General features: G+C 45.1%; 1 protein-coding gene across 10 annotated transcripts in view; it reads right to left on the bottom strand.

The window, feature by feature from the left end:
• PDE8B (phosphodiesterase 8B) overlaps positions 1-12,251 on the bottom strand; it is an 84,499-nt gene extending 72,248 nt beyond the window's left edge. For 2 of the 10 annotated variants that reach the window (XM_030471317.1, XM_030471320.1), the window contains exon 1: positions 6,021-6,455. In XM_030471317.1, coding sequence (XP_030327177.1) covers positions 6,021-6,332 — 312 coding nt within the window. In that variant the 5' untranslated portion in view covers positions 6,333-6,455. Of the gene's footprint in view, positions 1-6,020; positions 6,456-6,587; positions 6,634-12,232 lie in introns of those variants that run through there. The other 8 variants (XM_030471324.1, XM_030471325.1, XM_030471326.1 and 5 more) reach the window with 8 other exon arrangements.
• Between the last annotated feature and the right edge of the window lie 2,676 nt (positions 12,252-14,927).

The following is a 14,927-nucleotide window of genomic DNA, read 5'->3' as shown; positions in this document are numbered from 1 at the left end:
TTGGGCAACATGGTTTAGTGTGAGGTGTCCCTGCCCATGGCAGGGGGGTTGGAACTAGATGATCTTAAGGTCCTTTCCAACCCTAACTATTCTATGATTCTATGATATTCAATAAACGAAATATTTGGCACTGGATGGTCAAATCAGTGGGTAGAGATACACAGGGCTTTTTTTTTTTAACAACTCTTCAGTGTAACTCTCTATTCACAATGTCAGAGGTAACACAAAGGAACAGAATGTCTCTAACATACTTTGTTCTTTTAACAGGTAAGAGAGAGACATTTATAAATAATTGGGTGCTGAAGGCTGGGGCAGTGACAAAACTGGCTGACCTGCAAGGGAAAAATAAAGCTCATGAGCAAATGGACTAATGGTTTTCTCAAGTGAAAAATGTTACCTGCACTAGACACTATCTCCAGAAGGCCATGCAGCATGCCATCTTACTTGGAACTAATAACTTCTCTCTGACAGCACTTCTTTCTCACACAAAAGGAAAGCTGGTTCAAGCTTCACAAGCCAAAAGCACCAGTGTTTTGTGGGAATTGTGGGAGCTCCTATAGAACGAGCTCAACATACTTTATGGCCTGTGAGAATTGTCCCAAACAAGATACTCTCAGAGAAGCAAGGGGGCAATCAGCTGTTGCTGCCTGGCAAGACTGGTCACTTACTGGGCTAGAAATGCGTCTACTAAACCGGGCCAGAGAGAGACAGTACTACACAAGAGATCATCAAGTGTCTGTAAATTCATGCCCTTCAAACACACAAGCTGTGTTTCACAATGCTCTGCATATTTATCTTTACATCGGTAAAGGCGACTGTTGATTTTCTGAAGCCATAATCCCACTGCCATTGACTTATTTTGAAGTCCTGAAAATACAGGGCTTGGTTACCATGACAATACTCCCCCTAAAGAGTTAAACTCTGCTACACCATAAAACATTTCACATGCTATTTCCTAGCAACCACATAGGTACATACAGCCTTCACTGAAGGCAATTTTAGAGAAGTTACGCTAAAGATAATCCTACAGATTTCACATACACCATGCATCTTGCATCTTTCACTTTGGGCTACACTAAAAAAAGCCTGTAATGTAGACAGACTTGAATCTTTTTTAAAAATAAGAGGTGTGACCAACAGGCAGACAGGAAATATAAGCAGAGAATGATCAACATGGAAAGTAAAGCACACTGAGATCTGGCAGCAGTGCAGGTGGTGGAAGAGGAGAATTTAATCTAAAGCATGGTTTCTTATCCATCTCTCATTGCCCTTCACACCACTACTTACACTTTCACGAAATCTTACTCTTCTGGGCTTGAGTTTTCAAGTAACAATACTTTTGAGGGAGTACACAGATAATCCAAAATGGGACTACAGTATTCATGCAAATAGCATGTCTGCCTTGTGCTATGAAGACTTTGGGAAAAAAAAAAAACAACCAACCAAAAGACACAAAAAAACCCAACCAAACAAAGAAACAAGCAAAAAAAAAAAAAGCCCAAGCTAAAAAACAAAACATCAAACCAAAACCCTCAACTCTGCTGCTTTTTTTGCACATGGGACTAAGGCTTACAAATGTCCCCAGCTCTGGTTGTACTAATCTGACAAGTTTACCCATGAGCACCCAGCATTTCAGAAATTACTATCATCTCTTTTAGAGTATAAATGATACTCTTTTTAACTTCTGCAGGCTTTAAGTATCATTACACAAAATTATGGACTGCTTCACAGAACATTACCAAGTTATTAAAAAGATGCACTTGCATTACTCCTTCCTTTAGGAACGCCTAGGCTGTACAATCCAGCCTGGTACAAACATCTCATCTAGGAAACCAGGGACGTAGAAGAGGTATGGCAACCTGTCTGTAATAACAAACTCCTGGAGATGTTGAAGGACCCCACCAGCAACAGGAAAATTTTTATGAGTCAGGTGCTCAAATGCTTATTACAGCAAATAGGGCAAGCTCAGCATCTTCATGTGATAGATGTCCAAGGCATGGAGGGGGCACTCACACCACCTGAAGGGAAATGTCTACAAGAGATGTTTGGTAGCCTTGTCTCTCAGACTACCTGCAGGGCAAGTGTGATGTTTAATTCCACAACCTTCGTCTGCTCAATTACTCTGCTGTCTAAACCACTACGTAAAGGATGACAGATGACTGGATTATTCCTCACCTGAAGGAAAGAAATGAGAAACTATGTGCCCATTTTCTCTATCACACCCTAGCTATCATTAAGCATTCTCAGCTGCAAGAATTCAATCCTATCCCCTTCATCCCAAGAGCATACGCTATTCCCCATGGTATATGGCACAACTTCTCAGCTTGCATTATGTCTTTCAGCTGTGCAGTCAGTTTTATTTGAAATCTCTCTGCTTTGTATTCAGTATGATCAGGGAGTATTAGAAATTGTCAAAAAATCCACATCAAGCTCCTCAGAAAGTAAACCCTCAGAGTCTTATTTTACACAAGCAAATGGTACAAAGTAGAAAACAGATGCTACTAATGCTCAGTTTACCTACAAATGTTTAGTATTTGGGTCACTGAAAGCAAATGTTCCAAAACAACTTTTTACTGGAGGACTCAGAGGGGTGCACAGGTCCTTGAGGCACCTCTTGACTCTCAGTGCTGAAATGGCTGAGGCTCATTGCTCTCTGACAAGCTTCCAACTCTCCTCTTTTTGTATTACTAAGGGAGGGCAGGAGAAAAAAGAGAAGCAAGCCTTTTATATTTTATGATATAAATGCCTATCACTCAGAACAGTTGTGGAAGTCCAGAATGTTGTGTGACTCAACACCAAATAGGTTTAATCTATCAGGCTGCTCGGTTTCCTTTGCCAGCTGATTTATTATTTTCTGAAGAAGCAGTTTTCTCCATTCAGTAACACTTCTCCTGTCCAGCATTGCTTAAAAGCACAATTACAGTGCTTGTTGAAGTTTACCTGCACCATTTGAAAGGGAAATGGAAAGGCCAGATACAGAGCCACCAAATCCTTTGCAAAACTCCTTTTAGTGTATTCACTAAAATACAAGAAGTCTGGGCTTTGTCCAAGTAAAGCACCTCTCTACTAAAAATTTTCTTTATGGTTAGAGTTACTCAGGCCACCATCTCCCAGAGAGCAGCTAACCTAAATTAAAAATGCTTTGCACTGTAACATTTGGTCTGCCCAAATCTTTTCAGCCCCAGAGTATGTTCAAGAGGACTTTGGTGTCTTATGTGTCCTGTTAAGTTGTGAAATGGACCCTGATCACACTAAGTTACAAAGTTGGGAGGTTTATTTTCCAAGTTTACCCTACACCTGGTATGTTCCATGTTCTGCAGAATGTACTTTCAGCCAGTCAAACAGCAATACACTTCAAACAAAAAAAGAAGTGTGAAAAGTATGGTGACTTTTCCTAAACATGATACTGCTTTAAAAAGAAGAAAGGTATTTGAAATCAAGGCAATGCTTAGGGTTGCATTTCTCCAGAACCCATAGACCTAATGCAACTCTGGATTTCTCAATGCTCTCCACAGCAATTTGTATTTGTATTTGGCAGCTGCATCTTTTTCCCTATTCATCCAGACCTAAACCAAAACAAAACCCCCATAAAAGCTAGGTGTTTCACATATGGGGTGCATTCTTCTCCTCAATGCTTCTGCCTTGGAACTTAAGACATACCAACACTGGTAAAAGATACTGTCTCGTATTTCTTATTTCTGAGCTTTACTTTGAAATTTTATTTTGCTATAGAAAAAACTAAAAACTGTCAAAACCTGTTCCTAGTGTGACTGACTTCCAAGAGAGTTTCATAGATAGGTTTTTCTCTTCCACAAAGAACAGCATATGAAGAACCAAACCATTACACCAGCTGCACTTGTCATTTCAAGGAGAAAAATAAGATACAGTAATCAATAGAAGTCTGAAGAGGGTTGTTTTTTTCCCCCACTAGGCGGTATGTTAGCAACAAGAGCCCTAAAACTTGTTTGTCTGTTTATTTATGTTGTCCCCTAAATACAGTTATACGAGATTTCAACACAGCAAATATATGCAGCCACGCACTACATGTTAAAACCATGTGGTATTACTAGATACTTTTTCTGCACCAAAATAACTCGTATTTTTCTTCATTTTGAACTTCAATGGAAATAAATAGTTACCATGTAGTACTGGAGAACATATTTCCATTATTTTCAATTTCTTATGGCCCACCAGGTATCAAGTACTATTTTGCCTCCATGATAGTTCTGCAATATTCCAGCTTTGCTTTGGCCAGACAAACATAACACTAGGAAATTGTGCCAGAAATACCAGCAAGAATGGAGGCTCCAGCTTAGTTTAGAAAATACATAAAGTATTTCACGGATCATAATTCTTATAAGAATGGAAACATTTCTACTGTATCATTGAAGCAGTTGTTAAATAAACAAATAAATAAATAACCCAACCCACATAATTCCATTTAGGTGCTTGGAACTCTAAAATTGTAAAAAGAACTGAAACTATCCAAAGTAATACTACAGTGCCAATTATAAAGTTCAAAAATATCTAGAAAAGTCCACTTTTAATAACCACAAAACTGACAAATGTATTTGTTTATAAGAGCACATGATGTAATCCCAGATAACAAACAATTCATTAGAACAGAAAGGGGCATTACCACTTTAAAAAAACCCTACTTTTTTTTCAAATCTCAACTTAATGAATTGTGCATCAATTTCTGTTTTGCTCTTCTCTACATTAACAAACAAACAAACCACAATGTATTTTACCTTAAGTATTCTACTCTGAAAAAAAAAAAAATTAAAAAAAAAATCCACAAACCCAAGAAATAAAAAAAATTTTTTACTCCAGTCCTGCTCAGATGTCATCCCCCTGAAATGGGTTTACTTTCTCTGTGATGTCTCTCACTTATGTTTTCCTTAGATGATGTCCGGAGTTGGTTTTTTTAATTATATACGATTATATAACCTTTTAATTTCTTCATTATAGTCTAAGAAAATACCAGGATGTATGTAATCCCCTGGAACTACTTTGTGATATCCTGCTTTATTAGTACAACAGAAGAGTAACCCAAGGAGCAGTGGGGTCACAAGGCACCATTTGTTTTCATAATAAGATTTGGAATAGGGCAACAAAGTAAAATTTGATTCTGATCTGAAAGTTTTCAGGGAAATTAATGAAATCTACCCTGATTCTAAGAAGAAAAAAAAACCAAACAACAAAACACCCCCATCCCCCCCAAACCCTCCAGAGCTGTCATCTCTTTTAACTAGTCAACTTCAGCGAGGAAGTTGACGTGCAGTTGCAGCAGTGCTGCCTTTTTCACTGAGAGGGGGACTCAAGTCTTCCAGATGTGGATGAGCTGACCCTACAGGCATAGCCCCTGCCTGCCCCTCCCGGGAGCCTCCCCTCGTCCTACACCAGCAAGGCGTATTTGCCTGTGTGCAGATCATAGTGGTTCGGTTCCACGCCTCGCAGCAACAGTTCATTTTAACCAGATACGTGGGAGGAAGGGGAAGAAAAAGGGATGAAGAAAGCCCAACAGCAAGTATGGGCTTTTTGCTGTGGAGAATTAAGCAGAGGGAGATTTCATTCCGGCACATTAACACTTCTCGCAGACGCCCAATCCCTGCCATCAGCCACAAACCTGGAAACGAGCCCTCCCCTCCGCCCCCCCGCTGTAACTCCGGGAGCGGTCGCAGCACAGGGGATCCCCGGAGCCACCCAAGCGCTGCGGGCGCGGGGCAGCCCGAGTGGCCCGGCACCGCCTCCCGGGGTACTCTGGGCCAGGCGCGCCCCGGCGCGGCCCCCCCGCAGCAGTGCCAGCCCGGCCCGGCCCGGCCGCCGCAGCTGCGGTGAGTCAGTGGGCGCCAGAGCAACCGCTCCCCGCAGCTGCATCCCGTCCGAGGAAGCATCACCTCCCTCCCCGGCGCAGGCGGAGGATGCTCTGGATCCGTCCTCCCTCTACCGCGGCCGGCAGGGAGGACCCACACCGGCCCCACCGGGGCCCCCCTCCTCCCTGAGCGGCCGCGGTGTACCTTGACGCTGGCGTTGCTGGTCTGGGTCTCCGCCTCGACGCCGCAGCAGCGGGTCGCCCTGGCCCGGGCGGAGGCTCCGGGATCCCTGCGCTCTTTGCGGCGGGGGCCGGCGGAGGGCGGCGGCTGCTGCCGGCTTTGGTAGGCGAGGACGGAGGGGATGGAGTCGGCCGCGTCTGTCTTGATAAAGAGGCCGTGCAGGGTGGTGGTGCCCTGCGAGATGGTGGTGGTCTGGTGGGGTGAATTGGACTCGTCCGAGTCCCGGCAGTAAATCACGCCGCTCTGCGAGACGTGGATGCTGGGGGCGCAGCCCATCCCTTCCCTTCCCCTCCCCTCCCACTGCACCGCCGGCAGACCGGCCCGTTCCGCTCCGCTCCCACCTGCCGCCCGAGCGGGCTGCGGGGCCGCCGCCCCTGCGCCGCGCACCCCGCGGCGGCACCGGCACCACCCCCCACCGCGGGCGCTGCCCCGGCCGCTCCCGCCCCTGCGGCGCCTCCCCGGCACCCCCGCCCGTCCCCCCGCGCCGCCCCCAGGGACCCCAGACCCTTCCCCTTCCCGGCAGTGTCTTACGAAGCGCCTGCGGCCACCGGGTGCTTGAGCCGCGGGGGCGGGGGGGGAGGAGGAGAAAAGAAGGAAGGGGAAGAGGAGGAGAAGCATCACCAGTGGTGCAGCCCCCTCCCGACCCTGGCAGAGGGTCTGCCTGCAAGCCTTCCATACGCACAACATCACACCATCTGCCCCTCCATGTCCCCATTGTGCCAAATACTTTTTTTTTTCTTTTCTTAAAACCAGTTAAAAATACTTCTTTTGTCAGTCAAAATGCACCTACTTTTCTTACCCAGGGGTGAGCAAATCTCAATTGTTTGGGGGGACTGCAGGGAGGAGTTCAGAGCCACGCAGCACCCACTGCAAGTTAGGAAAAAGGCCAGGATTGTTCCACAATTTTTAATGCTGTTTTTCAACTGGGCCAAAATTCAAAGGCACCAGTTGCTATTTTAGCCTGTATATCTGATAGCTGCCAATCCCTGTTTCCAGTCCCGGGGGAGACAATCAAGCAAAATGTTTAATGCTGCAGAGATTTACACACCTTCTTAGCTTTCCACAGTGAATAGTTTCATTGACCTCAGCGAAACTACCCATGAGGTGTAAAGCTAAACATGTGGGTTTTAAGTCTTTGCAAGATTTTAGTTTAAATCTCTCTGTTTTCAATGGCACATTGTAAATCCTTCAAGAATTGGTCATGTCATCCAAGCAGCATGCTGCCTGCCTAATAAAGCATTTATCTGACACCCAGTCACCAACAAACACTCGTGTGTACACCTCCTTGGAGCATTACCTGGTGTTTGATCACTGTTTCTCCACTGTTTTTAGGAAGTCATGTAAAAATACTGCAAATGTGAAGCACAGTTAGTGCAAGGATTGTGACGCTGAATGACAAAGTTCTTTGAACATGTTATTTTGGTTCCTAAGGCTTCTGAAGTGCTTTCATGGATTAGAGACCAGTTTATTCAGAAGTGATCGCTTCACAGCTAAAATACCTCAGTTTAGAGGACAGTTTGAGCCTTTAGCCTCTGCTGATCCAGTCCATGGTTCACTCTAATTATGGCAATATGGACATTCACTCATCCTTCAAGAGCTGGACTGAGATCAATCTGTTTGACAAACTATGGTTTTCCAGTTACCAGAGAAAACCTCCCTAGTTTTCCTTTTAGTTGTTGATATTCACAACCCAAGTCATGGCTCAGATCCCACCATACTGCTCTGCTGGTGGCTGTCTTTGAGGACTACCTTGAAGACAGGCTTAGTATGAGCGAAATGAAGCAGACTGCACTTCATCACCCAGCCATGCAGCCTTTCTTGCTGCTCAGGCTGCACTTCTGGACGAGACCTTCCAGACTCCCAGAGCATAATACACTAATTTGCAGATTAATGTATCCTAAAACTGCATTTAATAACAAAAGAGCAATCAGTTGTATGTATTCCTTGCAATATTTTAAGTCCCTTTTCATTTCTGTTAACAGTTTGGAAACTGAAGTTGGGCATTTGAGTTACCTGCCCTAGACCACATCTGAGATTTGCAGCAGAGCCAGGAGTTCAGGAATGCCACTCAGAACCTCTACATTGGTGTAAATGACATTGCCCCAAAAGACCTCTAAGGGTTGTTGACTACCTAGTTTGAGACTTTATTCATAGGAATTTACCCACCCCAGGTATCAATAGCACCTAGCATTTAATAAAGGAAGGAATATTTCGACTTCGTAAACTGAGCTTGGTCAAAATGTCACGTACATCCTAAACTGTGTTGCTAGCTATACAAGGTCCATTTTTCTGAACAGATATCAATGGTAAGTTATTTTGTCAGTCAATACTTAGGTTTCCTTAATATCCCAGCACTCAGGTTTCTGCTCTGTTCCTACTGAACACTTTGACAACATTGCTATGTTGTCAAGACAGTATTGTAGGCACCTGCCCACCCTTACCTGGATTTCCCTTACTTAGGTTGAGTTGATGTCAGAAAACAAGTTGTAGGAATAAAAAGTCACAGCTCTGGAGAACGTCTGCTAAATGCAACTCTTGGTTGGTTTTGGGTAATGGGGAAGGATCATCACTGAAGAGGATGATCCTGCCTGTGCACAATGCCAGAGTGTTTGAGAGGAGTGAAGGCTGCAGGATGGGAAACTATGTGGATTGCTGAAAAGCAACAGAGAAGTGGGGAGAATAACTTAATGCTTTGTCTGACAGCAGAATCACAGAACTGTAGGATGGTTGAGGTTGGAACAGTCATCTTGTCCAACCCCCTCGTTCAAGAAGGGCCACCTAGAACCACTTGCTCAGGAAGGGCATATCTGGGTGGTTTTATAGTATGTCCAAGGATGGAGACTCCATCACCCCTTTGGGCACCCTTTTCCAGGGCTCAGTCACCCTCATAGTTGTCTCCTGATGTTCAGAGGGAACCTCCCATGTTTCAGTTTGTGCCCACTGCCTCTGGTCCTGTCACTGGGCACCACTGGAAAGAACCTGGCTCCATTTCTTTGCACCCTCCCTTCAGGCATTTATATTCGTCGATGAGATGCCCCCAAGATTTCTCTTCCCCAGGTTGAACAGTCCCAGCTGTCTCAGCCTCTCCTCATATATGTGGTGCTCGGAAGGAACTTGGAGAGGTGGAACAAATAAGTGGCGTTAGCACGAGCGGAGGCTGGAATGGGGCAGAGTGAGTGGGTGCAGAGGAGACGGATGTCTGTCTGCTGCTGGAGTAGGAAGTGAAGAAATGGAAAATGAAAGATTCATGTTCCTAACACTGGTATTCTTCTTGCATCTTGCCTGTGAGAGGACAACCATGGATTTACTGGACAGGGAGGGAAGAGGGAATATTTAAAATACATGCACGCATACTTACACCACCTTTTATGGCATGCTCAAGTCATGCTCCTGCAGTCATGCTGTTGCAGCCTGACCTGACCGATGCCCGCTAAAGAAGAAGGCTTTACAGTGAGCAGCACATACTAATTCAAACAGGGACTTCCAGGAGGGACAGTTAATGTACTGAAGGAGACTCTGCCCTCAGAAACACATATTTAGCATGGCCCCAGAATTAAGTCAAAACACTGGAAGATATTCACATGCACCAGTTTTTCCACTACTAAAGAGCCTTCACTGCCTTTAGCTGCAACTGTATAAATCCTAACAAATTAATGCTCACAGGAAACCAATTTATTACACATGACTAATGTTAGCATGATGAATTGAAGTGTATGAGTGATTCTGAAAGCTGCCAGTGGAATCCTGAAGTGTCTCATCTTTTTTTTTTTTTTTTTCCCAGTAAAACCGGTGGATATACATTCTTTTGGTGTTTACACCTGCAAATCCCTCCACAATGGGGAAAATATACTCCTCAAACTTTATATCCCTTCCAAAGCCAGTCACAGGCTTCACTCTGATCTCAATATTAAGACGCCATGCTACAAGTAGATTGATAAGTTTATGTTGGCATTATTGGAAGCAATATCTGTAAATCCCAGTTCATTGCAGTAAGAATATACTACTTCAGAGGTCACATTTTACAGAGACTTAAAAATCTGGTACTTGACAACCAGCTACTGAAGACAGTTACCTCTATTCATGGTTCATTTACTGTAAAACCAGTTTAAGAATGTATAAATAAGCCTGTACAAAAAAAAAAAAAAAAAAAAAAAAAAAAAAAAAAGGAAAAATTTACTAGGCTCTTAGGAAGCTCAACAGTTTCTGTGTCCTTTCATATTGGTCCAAAAGATTTCTAAACTACAGTAAAAAACTAACATGCTGCATTCCCAGATTAGAGCAAAGTAAATACCTAGAAATTATTTAAATTATCCAGACTACATGCTGTGTTTTTAACTTAAAATAGATATGAGGAAAATAATAATCATGGCAGCTAGAATAGAACTCTTCTCTGTATACCTCTATTCTGTTAAAAAAAACCCACCTCTACAATAATTTGGCAATAGATTATCAAATGTTAACCTTGTGCTTTTACTCATCAACAATACAAGAAATGTTGGTGCTCGGAAAACAGAAAGATATTAAATACAAGAGGCAAATGTTATCTCTTCTGCCTGAGGAAAAGCAGGATGTATTTTTCAGTCCACAAATCCGATGACTCTCTCACCAATGTGATCAAGAGTAACTTCATTGAAAACAACAACCTTCCTCCAAATTAACCAAAAAGCAAAATCAAGTCCTTTTTGTTTCCCTGCCCCAAACTCCTTTCACCTCATAACTTTGAAAAATCAGTCATTGCAGAAAAGCTGTGTTTTAATTTACCACGGGTTGGTTATACTGTGTTGGCATATTATATTCTGTGAGTTCTGTGAATAACAGCCTCCCAATAGCAACACCCTACAACAAAATTCCCTCAGGTAGGTATTGCTCAGACAGAAAGTTTTTGCTGGAATTGCTTGCTAATCACACCGTAAAACTCATCTTTGGCCTTCTCTTACAGTCAGATTTTGACTGGCTTGGACAATGCCAGCTATCTCAGTTTTCCCAAGAAGTTTGTGGAATACTTTGCGCTCTAGACTATGTGTCCCTGCCTGTAGCAGGGGGTTGGAACTAGAAGATCTTTATAATCCCTTCCAACCCAAACCATTCTATGATTCTACAGAAGTTTTGCAAGCTCACTCAAAGAAGCAGAGCTGAAAAGGGAACTCAGTCTGGCTCTCTTTCCACTAGCAGTCTGTGCCATCGTAAATGCAATGAGGCACAGATTGCGTGGAGAGTGCATGGAGGGGCAGGCACCTTTCTCTCTGCCATGGCATCCCTTTGTGTGTCAGCAGAGAAGAGCTGCAGGGCCTGCCCTCCTCTGTCTGCAGCTGCTTCTCTCTCTCCACGGGCAGAAGAAGATGCGGTCCTGGGCTTTTGCTCCTCAGTGCTGATAGGTGATGAGCTGCCCCAGGGATGCAGATTTCCTCCTGGGGACAGACACCTGCAGTCCTTTTCCCTAAAATGGGCCACTGTCGTCAATATCAGCACATTCTCGAGAGACACAGCAACCCTTTACTACACTGCTTTGAAGAGCAAGAGTAACATACAGAAATACACAGTAACTACAGGCTTCAGTCACCGGCAGTAGCCGTTTTTGGAGGACAGTGGGCAGATACTTCTGGTTACAAGCAAATTTTCTAGATCTAGACAAGAAGATCCAATCCCATTTAAAAGGCTTAGACATCTGCTCTCCATCAAACCCTTTGTTCTGGTGGACAGAGAAGGACTGAATCAAGTACTTCACACGACTCAAAAGTTAAGAAAAGCGATAGCGGTTCTCCTACAGCATTGAAAAGTCTCGCAGCAAGACTTCGTTTCCTCACAGGAAGCTTGTTCTTTGCTCGCTGTTACTTCAGTAATACAACTCTTCTCCCTTGATTTATTCTTGTGCGGGTATATCTGGTCAGCAAACCGCGCTCGGGTGGTCACTGCAGGCGCAGGCAGCCTCTGGCGCTGCGCATCAGGAGCAGCTGAGCGCAGCTCCCGGCGAGCCGAGCCGTGTTGAGCGGGGTCAGCAGCCCCTGCGGCAGCACCAGCGCTCGGACACTTCTCCACCGGCCCCGGGGTGCCGCCCGGAGCGGGAGGTCACCCGCAGAGAGCCAGCACTCGCCGCCGCTGTGCCCCGGTTCTGGGCGTCCCCGGGGAGTCCCTCGCCATCGCCCCGCTGCCCCCCGACCCGCCCGGCTCCCCCTTACCTTCCTCCCCGGCTCGTTCATCCTCCAAGGAGCGAAAGCGAGAGGGACCGGCGCTACGGAGCGGCTGCCCAGGTGAGTGGGGCGGGCCCCGCCGCTGCCGCCGGCGCCTCCCCGGGGCCGGGCCTCCCCCCCGGAGCTCCCCCACCGCCCTGCCGGGCTGGAAGCGCTCCAGGAAAATGAGTCCGTGCTCCGGGGCTCCGCTGGGGAAGGAGGGCAAACCGGCTTCAGAGAGTTGTCCCGGCCCTCCCGGCCTCTCCTGTGCCGATGTCCCGAACAGATCGTTTTCTGCCCCGATCAGGAGCATTCAGTAACGGGGAAAAGCGCTCGGGGAAAGCAAGGCGAACCGTGTTCTCTGAGGCTGGCTTGGTTCAGTATGCTAATAGTTACACAGCCTTTGGAAAAAGGCAAACCACTTAGAGAGAGCAGTAAATCCATCCATAAGCAGATAGCTGTTTGCTGATGGTTTTCAGGATTCTTGGGCAAAATCCAGCCGGACAGTTGAGGAGAAGGGAGACAAACTGCCTTGGATTGAGGGAGGGCAGCATGGCCCTGATCTGGAGCAAATCTCAACTGCCAGAGGTGGGACCAGAGACATACTTCAAGCAGCCTGTTTTCATCTTTGGGATGTTTTAATTTGCAGCAAGTACTGGGTAGGTGGAACACATCATCTTGGGAATGACATCTTTGGGCTTGACCGGACATGATTCACTTTCTTTGCTCTTTCCTTCACACCTTAAAAACAGCTTGTTGCTGTTTTTCCTTACGGAGTATTGCTATTTCTTGGGAGTTTATTAACATCATCAGTATTTTCATTGCTCTGTCGTGCTATGCAAGGCCTCAATGAGAGACCTCTACATGACACTCAGCAAACAAAATAAGACCCAATCCTTACCCAAAAAGTTGAAGGCTTGCAGACAAGACAGTGGACAGCAGTTGACTGTCATAAAAGCGGAGCAACACTAAAGATAACTGGGAGCCGTGAGACAAGTAATGATCAAGTTACAGCAGCTGTCCCTGCAAAACCACAGACCACAACACAAAATAAAACCAAAGGGCTGAACCTGTGCAAAAAATCATTTCTAGAGAGGAGAAACAGAACCAGCGTGGGTCAGCAAGTTTTGACGGATTGAGGCTAAGGACTGTGAAGAGCTGCCCTATTTCTAGGGGTGAAGACACACAGTCAGCAAACACAATCTTTGAGCTCCCCAGAAACCCTAGACAGCACACATATTGAGATGTCCTCAACACCCCCCCTTTGTGGCCATACATCTGCAAGAGCTGTTGTCTGGGAGCTCATGTCCTTGGTACTCTCCCAAAGGTCTTTGTCCTGCATTGATGAGGTGGATGGGAGGTTTGCTACAGCCTCAGCTGCGCACAGTCACATTCTTGGATACCTGAGACTCTGGCCCTGGTATGGTCTCAGAGGAGGTATAACCTTTCCTCTTCAGCCCCTCTGCACAAGTGCCAGGTGTCAACCAGCCAGCTGCAAACCTCAGGGTCGGCTTTGCCCAGTTTTTTCACGGGATTGTTAGACAAGCAAGCATCACAGCCTGCCCTGAGACCCTGCTTTCCCCAGGGGGACAAATTAAGGACTAATTAAAGCATGCCTCCTAGTCCTGCAATTTTGTGCAGCCAGGCTGCCTTCCCAACAAAGACCCCGGAAAAAGCGGAAGAATCTCACCCAGACATGGCATCATAATCAAGGTGAGGTACTCATCTGGACACAAGGGCTCAAATGCGCCCCCAGTGCTAAATTTCGGATACAGCCACATAGACTTACTGCAGTTCCCACACAGGCCTTTGCCTGCATTTCTCCTTGTACCATCAACTTCAAGCTGATGTGGCTTTTGAAGACTCACTAAAGGAATGCTGACACCAGCCAGAGCACCAATTCTTTGCAAGCCCTGAGAAGCTGACATGAGAAACACGGAAGGCTCAGCCCTATCACTAACAACTCAGTATGTGGCAGACAATTGTCATTTTGTGTGCACTCTGAAAGGAGAACACCATCCTGCAGCAACTGTGCTGTCAGCAAAGAGCGCAAACACAGGTCCACTCACTTTTTATTCACCTCTGACTCGGGACCAGAGTGCTGACATTAACTGCAGCGCTTTAGGAGATAAAAAGTAACTCAGTCTTTGTTTCTGGGGAAATAACCCAAATATAGGGGATTATTCTGCCTACTTTTCTTTTAGAAGTAAAAGTAAAATAAAAATAAATTGTCTGCCTTTTTTTTTTTTTAAGTACATTTTGTGTGTGTGTGGATTTCATCATGTACTAAGGACCTTACTTCAGGCTCATTATAATACTCGCACTGAACTTACTGTGAATGTGGCTGTTTACATTTTAATAGGGATGGAATTAGGTCCTTCATTTGAACTTTATGGGGTTTTATTCCTTTTTTTACTAATCTATTTCATCATTCTTAATTTGCTTTTGCTGTATTCTGAGAACATAGTAACTACATTCCAGCTTCTTGAATGACATCTTTAATTCTAGTATGCAAACATTGTGCCTCCTAGTGGGTAACATATACAGGCATCAACTCTCTTTCAGGTTGCATTTTCATGCTAATTTCTTGTGACTTTCTTCTATTAGTACCAATGAGGAGATTTTCAATATTTTCATCATTCTTGAAGTCCCCCATTTCTTTCCCATGCTGTCTGCTTTGCTCTTTCTTGCACATAGCCTGTTA

The sequence above is a fragment of the Strigops habroptila genome, chromosome Z (assembly GCF_004027225.2).
Source record: "Strigops habroptila isolate Jane chromosome Z, bStrHab1.2.pri, whole genome shotgun sequence".
Classification (NCBI taxonomy): Eukaryota; Metazoa; Chordata; class Aves; order Psittaciformes; family Psittacidae; genus Strigops; species Strigops habroptila.
Note: the sequence above shows the minus strand (reverse complement) of the source record. Positions and strands in the feature narration are given on the sequence as shown.